At 41.8% G+C, this 14,890-nt stretch overlaps 1 protein-coding gene across 13 annotated transcripts in view; it reads left to right on the top strand.

The window, feature by feature from the left end:
• Positions 1-14,853, top strand: part of ZMIZ1 (zinc finger MIZ-type containing 1) — a 346,373-nt gene extending 331,520 nt beyond the window's left edge. For 12 of the 13 annotated variants that reach the window (XM_064716346.1, XM_064716344.1, XM_064716343.1 and 9 more), the window contains 3 exons: positions 1,192-1,355; positions 6,591-6,839; positions 10,407-14,853. In XM_064716346.1, the coding sequence (XP_064572416.1) occupies positions 1,192-1,355; positions 6,591-6,839; positions 10,407-10,514 (521 nt within the window). In that variant the 3' untranslated portion in view covers positions 10,515-14,853. The remainder of the gene's footprint in view (positions 1-1,191; positions 1,356-6,590; positions 6,840-10,406) is intronic. The other variant, XM_064716349.1, reaches the window with a different exon arrangement.
• Positions 14,854-14,890: the final 37 nt, after the last annotated feature.

Consider the following 14,890-nt stretch of genomic DNA (forward strand, 5'->3'; position numbering starts at 1 on the left):
CTGATGCAAGGCAAGACCAGCTATGTTCTGTGAGACTCATCCAGTTTGCAGATTAACAAAATGAGAATTAGTAAGGCTCTGCAGTATTTACATGATAGATCAAAGTCCTGACGTCTTTGAGAAGTACTCTTACATGGCTAATGACTACTATTCCTCCAAGATTAAACTTCTGTTTGTGAAGCTGTGCTAAAGAGCAAATGATGCAACTACTTCAGTTTGTCAAACTCCCTTCTTGAGTTGAATATTTAAAACTGTGGTACTTCTGCTGACAAACTGCAGGCGCTCTGTGCAAGCTCCAAAGCTGTTCTGTTATTTCAGAGCTCAGTATCATCCACTTCAGTTGCTTGTATGAAATAGGTGAATGGTTTTAGTTCACTTTTTCATAGCAAACAAGCCACTAGGGCGGATATCTGAGTTAGAAGTGTTAAGAGAGGAATCTTGACAAAAAATATGAAGAGTAAAATCCTTGTATTGGGATATGTGCTTGCTTTAGAATTCAGGAGATCCCTGGGCTGAGGTGGGCTGGATCCCTATGGACAGTGGTCATACAGTACTTGTCCTGCAGAGCAGCAGGGGACTCCAGGCTTCAAGATGTGTGTGTAAATCCAGTCAGTCAAGTGAATTTTGTAAGTTTTGTGGGAGCCCCAATTAGATAAGAACACCTCTTCTATGCCTTTTATGAAGGGATAGAGTAGAGATTGTGCTATGAACTGGTATTGTGGCATCTTCCAGATTCTCTTCTGTCAATTATTTTCATCAGAAGCTGAAGCAATGCTACAGTCCTACTGAGTGTTGTGAAGCACAGCCATAAATAACACAGGTGTCCTATAAATAATCCTGGACTTGGGCAGTCAGTCTCAGTTACACTGAGATGCTTCCAGATACAAATATCCCATAGAATTTAATATCCTGTTTACTTCTCAGCATGGTTAAGTTTATGTGGTGACTTGGCAATAGTTTTTCAAAATGTCAGCAGTTTTCAATTAGTTCCAACTCATAAATGAATTATTGCAGCAGCCAGTGTTTGGAAGCCAAGTGCCCTGTCCCCACTCGCTCACCACTGGGGGCACAGCTTTGTCAAGTTCAGTGTCACAGCTCCCTGTGCTGTGCAGGGAGGGCACACATCACACAGCTCCTGCAAGATACTCAGAGATCAACCTTGGAAACAAATCACATCTGTTTCTCTTTCAGGCAACAGTTACCAAGGTCATGGCAATTTTGACTTCCCGCATGGGAATCCTGGTGGCACATCTATGAATGACTTCATGCATGGGCCGCAGCTGTCACATCCCCCAGACATGCCGAGCAGCATGGCAGCTCTGGACAAACCTCTCAGTCACCCCATGCAGGAATCTGTAAGTAATGGTGCTGGGCACACAGGTTCTCCTTGGTGGGGGTAAGGAGCTCTCATCCAGCCGATGGACTCACCTTAGGAACTGGTTTTACTTTCTGTGGGTTCCTCACTTGGGAAGTTGGTGAAATAGAGTAGTCTTGAGAAATGCCAGAAATGCCAGTTTTTAGTTTCTGGCCATTTTGAGTTTTTGGAGAAGCATTTCTGCACTTTTTGACTTGTCATTTAAGCTTGTTTATCTGAAAGAAAGAACCTGGCTCAGTGTGCTTGTATTAATCATTGTGCTTTGCTCTGACACATGAAAAAAAATGTACTTCATTCTCTAGGCCAGCAGGACTGTGAATATCCATCTCCAAGAGACAGCTTGTTAAAGCAAGATATTGGATGACTTCAGAGCAGGGACAATATCTTCCCTGGCTTTTTGTCTGAGGGCAAAATTTGCATCAAAGCATTTTGTGGGGGAATTCTACTCAAGTAGCATGAAAGGCACTTTTAAACTTTTGGTAATAGGACAAGCTTGCAGATTTCAAGGAGAGACACTGCCACTGGTCTGAAAATATCAATGTTGGAGACTGAAAAGTAGAGGTTCCTCAGGTCTCAGATGGTGAGGCAGAACTGTGTATTGGAAAAGCAGCTTGCTCAGAGCACTGAGTTTTCTGTACTTTCTATATATCTCCAGAAATTTATATATCTTCAGAAAATGCAGTACTGCAGCAACTAGGTGATAGAAAAGCTACCAGCAGCATTTAGCTCTTAGGCATGGTTAGTCATCTATTTTAACTCTGTGTGTGGGGTGTGTATACATCCTTTTATGTTCATTTAAGTTGCAGAGCAGGGGGTTTAAAGTGCACTGTTACTGCACAGGAAGGATGTTTAACTTGACAAGTCATATGTGCCGTGTCTTTAGTGAATCCTAGAAAGTACAATTTCAGAATGTAATGAGGAAATGTGGTAGCAGATGCTCAGCAAAAGCCTACTCAGTCAATGTCTCCTCTAGCTGGCAGTGGGTTTTCCAAGGAGGATGGTGAGAAATAGAAGAGAGTGGAGAAAGAGTTCTTAGTATAGTTTGGAGAGAGTCCAGGTACCAAGATGTCTGCAGAGGAAGAGTCCAGAAACTGTAATGACTTTACCACTTTACAGGCTGATACATGAGGACAAACATGCTGTAGTTTCGCATTGGCAAATACTGCATACACAGCACAGAATGGTCAGAATTCTCTGCACAAGAATCAACCACACATTATCAGAGTACAGTAGTGAGAGGAAATGGGTGAACCAGCCTGAACCACTCACAGCTGCTTTCCCTCAAATCAAAGTCACAAGGAACTATTCTTTGCTTCCCATTATCTGGCACCTGCCTCCTGACTTCATCAGGCATACCTTTGCTGTAGTTGTTGCCCTGGTAAATTTTTGTAATGGTAGGATATGAAGTAGTTGAATGTAAAAGTGAAGAATTTGTAGCTTTCTGAAAACGGCACTGTTTACATATAGCAGAGGTGAAAGTTCCTCAAGGCTGTGCTTTTCCAGAGCTGTGGGGGTGTATCTAGGCAAATGTTAATGGACTTCCAGTTCTGTGGGCCAATCTGTAGCAAATTTAATACTTGCTTATGATAGCTGACAATTAAAGTAAACCTTTGCCTCACTTCTCCCTCATCTATCATGCTACTCAAGCAATATCATTTGGGAATAGCAAGCAGTGCTAAACCAGATTCCTACATTATGTCAGTGGCTGGTTTTCTGTAATGAGAATCAGTTTTCAGGTCTTTTAGCAGAGGAGAATTAGATTAACCTTGTCAATGTGGCTGTGCATTTTTCAGTACACATTTGAGGACTCTTAGTGTTCCTGCACAGCCTTTTCAGTGTTATAAAATCTCTGCTTTTCTCTTTGTTATCCTCTGTTCTTTTCTCTCAAAATGAACTGTTTGTCTGTAGCAGACACTCAAGAAAAGACATCTTTTAAAATGACTGCTTTTAGAGAAATTACATGCCTTTAACACATGCCTAAATTGTGCAGTTGCATGTCCTTAAAGAAACACTTCATACAAAAACAACTATAAACAAATTGTGTGATTGAACCGAGGTTTTAAGGTATCTCCTGTGCTGTTCTCTGGCTTTGTCTTTCCTTTTACGAAGTTAGCAGCTTTTTGTAGTTTGCACATGCTATTCACTTTGGCCATTTATAAGGTGAGTTGGGATTGGATGTTCTGTCCTTTTAGACCTGAGGTCTCTCTTACTGGAGCTGAATGCTGCTGAGGAAGTTCCTAGCAGTCCTAGTTTGAAGATTTCTGTGGTGGCCCTTACACAGTTGGTAGGCAGAGAAATTTGATCCCTCCAGACATACTGTGTAGGTCACTCCAGGAAATGCAGATATTTGCCCAGTGTATTTAGGGCTAGGTAACCAGGGATGGATCAGTCAGAATTTCCTTCCCTTAACACTGCTGTTCCACTCCTATAGAAGAGGAAAAAAACCAGGATCTGAAACATGAACAGAATACCTCTTCCCCAGCACAGTGTTGTGAAAGCTGTGGAACAGATACCACATTGCAGCAGTGCAAGATGGCTGCAGAACAGCTGCCACAATCATGGCAGCTCCTGTTTGTTTTCAGAAATTGTAACCACATTTTAGACAACAGGGAATTCAGTTAGGTCTAGTTTAGTGTTTCTTGCAGACAGTGTAAGGAGGGACTGAGCAATGGATGATGACACCATAGGTTCATACACTCAGGGAGGTGATATGAGCTGGTGCTACTGTAAAAAGTCATTGCCCTTGTTTCTATTTTCACTTTTGCTCCCTCTCAGCAAAAGTGTTACTGAAGCCATGAAGTGATCTGGACCCAGGTACTGATGTGACTGGAAACTAATTCAGGGGCAGGGTGGGGAAATTCAGTGCATGTCTACAAGGTTTCACCTTGCAGACATGGCAAACAGGTGGATGGGAAAAGTGGCCAAGAACATCAGCAGGGTAGGCAGGATGGCATCTTTTAACAGTTTTGGTAGCTAACACAGCAGAAGAGTTGGTAAAACTGTGCCCCTGGTCATGGAGAGAGATATAAACCATTGACTTAACCTGGTGATATTTTCTCCACTAATAATTTTCTTCAGAGACAGAAAGAATATTGCTGTGCAGTGGCAGGCCCTGTTGCTCCACAGCTGTACATCTTAGCACTCCTAGAGGTCACTGTTGGGCTGTAGAGCTGTGCTGCTCTGTGCTGTTAAGCTGAAGATGTAGTTGTCTGCTCAAAGCTTTTCTTTCATAGACTGTAAATACTTTGAGTGCCGAAGCTTCTGCTGCTAAAAACAGCTCTGGAATTATCTTATTGTGCAAGCAAAGGCAACTTTGTTAGACTCTGCATTCATAGTGAGGGTCAGTGCTTTCAGAATAAAATGATGGGAGTTGCAGGTGCAAGCTAAACATACCCAAAGTGTGCTGCTTACAATGTGTTTGCACCATAGCAAAATTATAATCAGTTAGCTGAATGCAAATAGAAAATGTTCCCATCCTGAGCATTTTGCTTTCTCTGAGGGGCTGGTGGAGTAGTGGCCTAAGTTGGATGGATTTGGAATCTGCAATGGCTCTTCAAAGACTGTGATTGCCTTCAGTCTTACAATAAACAATTAGTCCCTATACACCCATTGTCTAAAGACCCAAGTGACTGTGTTATCAGCTAAATATGTATTTAAATCCTTGCATGTATAAACACAATGTAGTGTTTCTGACCTGCTTATTTGTACAAATCTCATATGGACAGAAAGCCAAATATCATGGAAGTAGAACCATTTCCACAAACCTTTGTAATACCAAAGTATTGAAAAGTACCTCCATGCAGCTGAGTGTGACTGTCCCAATGGATCAGTATTCAAGTTTCAGTTTTCCTAAGAGTGGTGAAAAGTATTTTTTAAAATATTTGTTTCTCTAATTTTTATGGGAATATTTAATTAAGTTTTCTAATAACCTCCCTTTTGCTTTCTGAAGCTGAAGGCTGAAGTTGAGATAACTTTGCAGTTTATGTGATATGAAAGGGTGAATACTGACATAGCATTTTGCTGGTTTCTGTTGGCTTGGCTGGATGAATTTCATGCTGTTGTTGTATGTATTTGTTCCTTTATTTCAGCTTCACTTTGTCCAATACGTAGCATTCCTCAAAAAATGTTTGCATTTTTTGTTTCTCCATATGCCCAATTAACATGAGATACCTCATTCTGAAGCAGACACTACTTTCTCATGGCACCAAGGTCAAGCCCCAGAGATTCCACTAGCATTAAATGTGACATGCAGCAGAAGGAAGAATTGGACTTGTGCATTTTTATTGCTTCTCTGTCATGTGAGAAAGACTTTTCCCTCATTCAGTAATAGGGTTAGGAAGACACATGTGGATTGGTAGCTTGTTCCCCACAGAAAACATAAAAAACACTAAGCTCTTGCTAGACAATTCATCCACAGCACAAATACAGAGCAGAGTGTGATTGTTGGCTTCGTTGAAGCTAAGGCCGTGTACTTTGCAGTCAGCAGGCGTGCAGCCACCCACAGCAGCTCAGCTCATGGTGGGGAATGTGCTTCCTGAGTGCCTTGGTTCTGTCAGCCATCAGAACCCAGCAATGGCAGCAAGGAAAGCCTTCAGCCTTTAACAGGGGTTAACAGGGCATTCTGAGAGGAAAAGGAGGGAAGGAGTGGGGAAGAGCTGGTGTTTGCAAGATGTTTGTAAAGAGCTGAGACAGGAATAGGCTGCAGTGTCAGGAAGCTACCGAACAGGGGAGCTGAGCAGAAGTGATGCATTTTCTCAGGTAATGAGTTTCCTGGCATAGGGATCATTCAACAAATTCTCTGTTCATTCATAACATTTTTTAGGGCAAAAGCATCTGCCTTACTAATGCTGAGCAGCGCCCATAAGCCCCCTTCCCTTCTCTTTGTGGTGCATTGTTTTGCATCTTCATATACAGTTTTCCACATTACAAGGAAGCAAACCAACAGCTCAAGTTCAATGTGGTTTTTCCCCTTGCAGAAAACCTTCAAAAAGCTGAACATTTCCTCCAGCTTTGGGATATGGAGTTTCCTTTTCCAGTGGCGCTTTTTTCTTTTTGTTGTTGTTGTTGTTTGTTGATTGGTTTTGCTGGGGTTTTTTGTTGTGTGTGTCATTTTTTAATTTATTTCATTTTATAACATGCAGTTACAGAGTCAGGCACTGCGAGCACTGTACCTTGTGGCCTCACTTTCTTTTCCTGCTTTTTTCCTCCTCCGCAGATCCCTCATCCCGGCAGCACTGATCAGTCCCATACTTCCATGCAGCAAGGTTTGCACGTCCCTCACCCCAGCAGCCAGTCAGGGCAGCCATTACATCACAGCGGGCCTCCTACCCAGCAGTCCCGGCAGCCACCCCCGGCCGCTTCTAGCAACCATCCACACAGTGACCTGACCTTTAACCCCTCCTCAGCCTTAGAGGGTCAGGCTGGTGGACAGGGAGCACCCGACATGCCGGAGCCCTCGCTGGATGTAAGTCTGTGTCATACTCTCATCTGCCTGCCATAGCGTGTGCTTCCATCGCGCGGGAGGGCGGGGAGGGCAGGGGCCGGGGCCGCTTCCACAGCACATGCCATCCCTCATGCTTTGGTACATGGGCACCGGTGCTGCAGCCAAGGTGACAGGGCACTCCTGACCTGCTGGGAGAACGGATGGCTCTGTTGGAGCAGCTGTGTGGTGTGTGAGCCATGAGCCTCTTCCTGGCACCGAGGCAGGCGCTTCTTTAGGCAGCACCTCGGGCACCAGGCCGGGAGCCATCTCCTCCTTTCCCACCTCGGCGCTGGTTGGACTGTGCTCTCCTGGACCCTGAAGCTGTTGCAGTGCCTGGACAGGAGGAGAGCCACAGCTGTGTGAGGTTCTGGCCGTGGCATTGCTGTGCCACGTGAGCTCTGTGCTGAGCCCTGCAGCATGTCCTGGCCAGCAGGAGTGGGGTCTGTGTTGGCCCACCCTATGACACAGTCCGTGCTCCCTGCAGCCAGAAACCATCTGTGCCCTTCCAAACCCACTCTTGTGGGTGGCTCAGCAGCATAAGTTCCTCTTCCCAGTACACCACACAGGGACATAAACAACACGGACATTTGCTGCCTCCTTAGCCACCATGGGAGGCAGCTCACAACTAACTGAGGTCTAGTTTAAGGCCAAAAGTAGTCTTCCATCTCTTAACATCGATTCAGTGGAGTTGTAAGTGACTTACTTGAGGTATATCTCTCTGGTTAGCCATCTACCTCCCAAAATATAAATCCTCAGCACTAGGATTGGATTTTTGTTTGAGTCGTGCATTCCTGTATGTGTATCTTCTGTCTGTTCCAAAGTCTGCTGCTGCACAGTTAATTTCCTTAGAGATGTGTTTGCTTCTGTGCCTTGGATTTATATCTGTATTTGCTGTTGCTGTATACTTGCATCTCCCCTGTCACACAGGAGCACTGGGCTGGCAGGTAGCCTCACAGGGGAGGGAAGGGGCTAGGGGACAGATAGAGGCTTCAGGGTGCTGCAGGAACAGTGATCAGTGAGGCAAATTCTGCTATTTCACACAATATGGTTGTGTGCACATGCTTTGGGAACAATAGTTCATGTGGCAATTCAAGTTCTGAACCCTTAAGGATCCTGTCTGAGCAATACTGAAAGGTGAAATAAAAATGTCTCTTTTTTTTCTTCTAATATTTAAGAAACATACAGTATTTTGTTATGGGTCAGGCACCCATTCCTTGGTGAGAAGCAAAGTACAAAAATCTGTACACTTATACAGTACTGTGGTTATCACTGATGAAGGATTGCTGGTTTCTTAACAGGAGGCAAGTGCTGTACAGTGTGGGAAGTAAACTTACTTGAAATACCTGTGATCCTGATCAGATGGATTATTTTAATGGGTCTCTTGTGGCTGAATTAAGTCCCATGCAGCAAAGCAAACAGGGCACTGTACTGTGGGCAACTTGACCCACTCCCTCCTGGCACAGTCACAGTCATTCTGCAGGAATTCAGTGAGATGCAGTCTGAGGTTTAACCTGGGTTAAAGAATCCACCTCCTATGGATGCAGGCACAGACAGGGGAGATCTGCACGGGTACTTCAGACAGCAGAGGCTCAAGGCTGAAATCACTGGTTAGACCTCTCCATTTGCACTTCAGGAGCACAGGGTACATGTCTCCAAACTCTACCCTAAATCTGGCACATTCCTGTAGCTTCTGTCCCCATCACCCCCTCACAGGCCCTGGCACTCCTCTCTCTTCTGTCGCTGCTCCAGCACAGCACTCTCAGTTCCCAGCGAGTCCTTCCTGAGTTCTCTGGGTTTCCCACCAGTGGGGCAGGAGGCCAGCTCTGCTGCCTGACCCCTCTGGCCGAGGGAAGCTGAGCTCACCTTCACAACTCAGAAGACTTCAACTTCACATACTGAGCTTATTACTTAAAATTTCCACTCTTCTTAAACTTTTTTAAAAATCCCCGACATACAAGAATGAGTCTCATAGATGATTCAAATTTTTAAGAACAAGTTGTAAAATTGTAGGACAGATTTAATAACTTTTTTATTTCTCCACACTTGGTGGGGCTGCTGTTTGCTTTTGGACTTTTTTTTTCTTTTTGGATTTTTTTACAATATACTCATAAAAAATTCTAATAGGAGGTGAAGTACATTTAAAAGTCTCACATCTCAATACAATGACAATAGCATTTTTGCCATGAGTAAAATGAGGTGGTAGCTTAAGAAGAAGATTTCTTTTGGGAGATTCTGTTTATGTAAACTTGACATTGTGTTTTTTCTAAATGCTTAGAAAGCAGTAAACTTTTTTTGGCATTTCATGTTTAGCTTATTGAAAAATTTGTTTATCCATATAATATTAGAAGATGAAGTTTCATTTGCACAAGAGTAATAGAAGCATGTAAATACAGTATTTATTTGTTAAATTGAAGTGGTCAAGCTTTTGGTTTTATAATATTTGAAAAACATTGAACAACTTAAAATTAATTTCATGTACCTACTATTAAGTTTGTTAAAACAGTCCATATATTTCTGTATTTAAAACAATGCAGAACATAAAAGGGCTTTATTACAAACTGTTCCCTGCAATTTTTTATATATGACACTTTTATATTTGCCTAGGAAAGGGCAAGATGCATTACAGAGCAGAAAACATTGCCTAATGCACAACCCAGGCGTTACAATGTGCTTGTCATCTGTCAGATCAAAAAGAATGTGTTGTGATGGTTTATTTCCATTTTCATGGAAATACAAATTGAAGTCCCATAGCTATTCATTTTGATACTTTAAAGCACTGTGCAGATTAGGTCATCTTCTGTTGGATGGAGTGTTACACCTGTGACCCTTTAAAATGTCTGGAATTGCATGTAATGCTGTAGTGAAGTAAGTACTTCCAACCACTGTAAATTCCTGCCACAGAAAGGAGAAGGACTCGCCCAGCTACCCTGCCACTCCTCTCTCCATTCTCCTCCTAAATTGTTTTTTTTTTCCACTTTTCCTGACTTGCTGGTTGCTTTAACACCCTGGGTGAGTTCCTTGCTCCAGGTCACTGCCCCAGAGCTTAGATCAGTGCACTGAGGAGTTACTGGGGTGAGGAAAGGACAGGGCTGCCTCCTTCTGTAGAGTTGCAGGCTTTGAGTGGCCATCAAACTGATGTGTGAGGGCCAGACCAGCCTTTGCCCATCTACCTTGAAGCTCAAATGTGGATTACTCCAAGTGCTTGTTTCAAACGTTTACGCAGTGTTTTATAGGAAACATCCATAATGAGCATTTGTCCAGAAGATTCTGTCGGCATCGTGAGCCAGGAAATATGATGGGGAGGTGGATTGAGGAACCCTAACTGAGATGATAATGTAATTCACAGGTGAAAACTGAGTCACAGAGACTTTCACAAGCAATTGGATACTGCATCATCTGAGGGTGTTAGGCTTGTGACACTGCCTTCTGTTTTATTTGGCTATATTGTTATGAAAATCAGATTCCAGGAATGTGTGGTGTTTAATCCCTTTCTTTTCTCAGTTGTGTTTCTGTTATCTGTAATTTTTATTTTATCTTTGTATTTTATAGCTGCTTCCAGAACTCACAAATCCAGATGAGCTGCTTTCATACCTGGATCCTCCTGATTTGCCAAGCAATAGCAATGATGACCTTCTGTCTCTCTTTGAGAACAACTGAAACCATGTGTATTCTCCCATCCTTTTCACTTGTTCACACGTGTGTGGCTGCACAGCGAGGAATCTTAACACTCCTTTTCCACAAGAGAAGAAAAAACCTCACAACTCGATCCAATGGTGCACTCCCCGCTTTCTTCATCTCAGAACTGCTTTTGTTAGCTTCAAAGACTGCGAAAGTGACGGGAGAAAATAATACAAAAGTTAAATAAGTGCAGTAATCTCTGAGTCTGCCATGCTACATGTGACAAAGAAGCATAGACAGTTGTGCAGCTATTGGAAACCCCATTTGGTGTTCATCCTCTAGAGAGAGAGTTCTGTGATAAACATAGTGTGAAGTATCTTGGCAAAACCGGATCTTGGCAAGGGAAGAAAAATCAACAGAATGGAACTGTCTTTAATTGACCCGTCTCAGAGTGTCTTTACAATGCTTGTTCTTCCATTTTTTTGAAACTGTATCTCCCTCTACCCCACCTCTCCTCTACCCCCCTCCAGCCATGGGTTTGCGTTGGAATAATTGTCCTGGCCACACACAAAATGAAAAAAAACCACCTACAAAGCTCAAAAAAGCACAAATCCTGCAGTCAAGTGGCAGAGTTAGGGAAGACACACAGGCCTGTCAGAGGGAGCCAGCAGTGTAGCTAATGCCACTTCAGTAACGGCCTGAGCTCTGCAGGCCGCAGCCGTGGGTGTCGGGATTTCTGCACGTGCAGGGATCTTTACTATCTCTTTGCAGAGGATTCCTCTGGCCCAGCACACAGATTGGAAGCACCCAGGAAAAATTTTTTTAAAGTTTGCAATGTTTAGGGATTTTCGTGATTTGGTTTCAGATCAGTACCGTTTCTGACTGCGTTAACATCCAGCTGTAGAGATTGCTGTCATAGATCTTTTTGCCATGTATGCCATACATAATGGAAAAGAGAGGGAGGGGGGATGCAAACCAAACTGTTCCTGATTATTACCTACAGCCTTCGGTGCCCCAAGAGTTTGTGTCACTGTCTGTACTGCACAATGCATAGTAAGACAAGCTGGGTTGAAGGCAGCGAGGAAATCATTGCAGGATGGAGGGAGAGTAACATCACTTTCTGCATAATTATTTTTAATAATCAGCTTGAGAAGGGGGCATTGACATTGGACAGACGTCTTACAGCTTCATTTTAGTTTTGCTTTGCATTCTGTTTTCGTGACTGTTACAGATACTTCCGCCTTTTCCTTTTCTTCTCCTTCAGTTTCTTTTTGTTAACTTTGGCTGCTGGGATGAGCTCTTTCTTCTGAAGGACCGAGTGTGTGGAGAATAAGTACCTGTCAGTAGATTGCTACTGCCCTCAAGAGACCCTGCTGCCACAATTACTGTCTTGCCCCTGTGATCTTTGCTTCTCGTGTGGTTGCTGCTCCTGCATGAGCTTCCTATTGCTTCTGTGCCCATTTCTGTGCTCTTTGTCTCTCTCTCTCTCTTATAAATGATGTACAGTAGCTGTGTAAGAAGTGCATGTGTGCCAACTTTGCCCTCGTGGTGCAACATTTCAGCTTTTCCCCACTGTACAGTTACTGGTTTTGTTTCTTTTGATACTAAAGCATATTTGACCCTACTCCTTTTCCTCTTCCCAAATCCAATCAAACACCCTTCATTTGCTCGCCACAATGCATTTTAAACTGAAGTGCCAGGCAAAATTTTGTTTGTTCCTGTCAGTTTGACTAGCTAGCTTCCTAGCCCTCTGTGTTTAGTTTGCAATGCTGTAAATGGCATGCTCTGTGCTTACGACTCTGGATTTGCTTTCCTCACCAAAGTCATATTTGTAAATTCTCTGCATTTTTTGTTTTCTTTTGCTCTGTTTGTTAACATTTCCCACTACTGCTGTACATGCGTTGTGGTATATATATGCTAGTCAGCAGCACCTTGCTGTAGATATTAAAGGAAATGGCGGTTTAGTTCTTTTATTTTCCAGTAGGAGTATTGAATCTGTCAAACGTATTATGTAGAAATGGTCCCACACTTATATTTTTCCTCTTTCAAGTTTTTTTAAGAAAGGCGCTGTTCATTATGCAAAATCAATTATTTTAAGAATTGCTATTGTAAATATCTTTGTGAATATTTTAGTATCGTCTTTGATAATATTCAACATTTTCATGATCTGGTTATACTTTTGCTGGTGTTTTTAAATACCTTGTCTGAAGAAAAATATGGGTCCTTTTTTAAAAAAGAAAATTGAGGGTTCTTTAACAGAATAAGGGAGTTGGGTTTTGGGTTTTTTTCTCCCCTATTTTCTTTTGGTAAATTAGCCCAAATTTCATATCCATTTATGTGATGAATGAATTGATACATCAGGCAGTACCTGGATAATCAGGGCCCAGCTCTGTCATGGAAACATAATTGTGTTTGCCTAGGGAAAAAGTAACCCCAACTGATCAACCAGTGTTCATTGACTGTGGGTGATCATGAGCTGGTAATGGCAGAGTTTGTTCATTTGCCCAAATGAGCAGAACACGTAGGACCAGCTGTCTGACCAGGTAAAGATCTTGCACTAAGGCAAGCAGCAAATCTGTATGGTACCGTATTTATATCGCTGTACTGGTGCTCCAGTCTCTGAAACTGGGGCAAAGACACTTAGGGATGTTGGTGGGTGGGGGAGGGAAACAGTATAGTATATTTTATTCTGCTTAGAAATGTCTTTTTTCTTATGTAGGCTTGACAACCTGTAGAGGATCTGTGCAGAATATTAAAGATACCTTGGTGTAATACATGGTAATATGGTTGTGGTGTGGTGCTGCTATCACACAATTCCTAGGAAAGACCATTGTTCAGTTACTGATACAGATGTGTTGTGTAGCCATTTTCCTGTAGTAGTTTCCCCCTGGTTTTTTGCTGCATTTTTTATATAGGTCTGGAAGTCATGTGCAGAGGTGGCTAATGATAAACTGACTTTACGCCATTAGAGTTAGTTTTTTTCTATTTGGGGGGTAAGTTCCTTAAGCCATAGGTTTGGGAATAAAGAAGATTTCTCACTATTAGTTGGAACTGGTTGCTCTGATTTTTTTAATTGATTCTATTTCATGTTTCATTCTCCACTGATTCCTGAGCAGCTAAGTTAGTCACCTAAAATGAATTTTCTCTTAAATACAATATTAGTATTTTAAGCCAGGTATGTTAAGGATTGACCTTTTGCTAACTGCTAGTATTTAAAATGTATCATTTAAAAGTACCTGTTGGAAAGCATAAAGGGAAAAAAAAGCCCCATAGATATTAGCAATATGTTTGAAGCAGTGTTGGCATCTGCTTTGTACAGTAGTAGATAATTAAAGCGGACAGTTGACATCTTTAAACTTACAGAAATGTTTGGTTTCTAAGCAGAACTTAAAAAAGAAAGTACAATTTTTACCCATCACCCAAATGTTGGACATTTGAGACAGTTTTAAAATTTATCTGTCACCTAAAATCAGGTACTGTATAGTGAAGTCACTATGAAAAAGCTTCTGAAAATTTAGTTATTTTTTTATCTGTTCACTGCCGTACTAAAGTTTAGAGAAAAAAAACCCTAGCAAATAGGGTAATCACAGTAATTTCTTTTAAAGTTTAATTATTATATGAGATTCCAGTAGTATTTTTCTTCTTTTTTTTTTTGTTGGTTTACCTTTTAATCGTTTCCCTATGGAAGTTCATCTGGGAAAGAACCCACAGAGATCTACATTTCTGCTGCCAAGACATTATTATAGGACTGACAGTACACGCCAGTGTCTGCAGCGGAGACTCAAGGGACAGCTGTACATATGTAAATGACAAATAGAGACATGTTAACAGAAATGCATTCATTTTCCTTGGAATGTGCATTGTTTTTATTTCGCAGGAAAAAAAAGCTTGAAGCTCCATCTTATGTGGAAAATGAATCCTGTTTGTTAGCGTTTGTGGAGTCTCAGCATTTGTTCCACTTTCACTTCTGTAATATACTCTGATCCTTTGTTTTGTTTTGTTTTATCTACATGTAATATTTAGCTTACGTGTACTAGTCTATCACCTGTGTATTTTTAGGGTGCTACAGAAATAATGAAGAAAAATACGGGGATTAAAAAAAAAGAAAAAAAATTGTAACCAAATTCATACTTTGTACAATTTTTGATATCACGATCAGAGGAGAATTAAAAAAAAAAAAAGTACAATCTGAGGTAACATGCAAAAATGGCCATTGTCTTTGTTTGTACATTGTATGTACAGTACAATGCAATCATTTCATACTTTAAACTGGTCAGAAAAAATAATTGTGATTTTTAGTCTTGCAAAACTGTATGTAGTTAGATGATGTGACAACCTAATATTTATCTAATAAATATGTATTCAGATGAAACCTGTATATTAGGTGTTCATGTGGTTATTTTGTATTTAAAGAT

This window comes from Zonotrichia leucophrys, chromosome 6 (genome assembly GCF_028769735.1).
Source record: "Zonotrichia leucophrys gambelii isolate GWCS_2022_RI chromosome 6, RI_Zleu_2.0, whole genome shotgun sequence".
NCBI lineage: Eukaryota > Metazoa > Chordata > Aves > Passeriformes > Passerellidae > Zonotrichia > Zonotrichia leucophrys.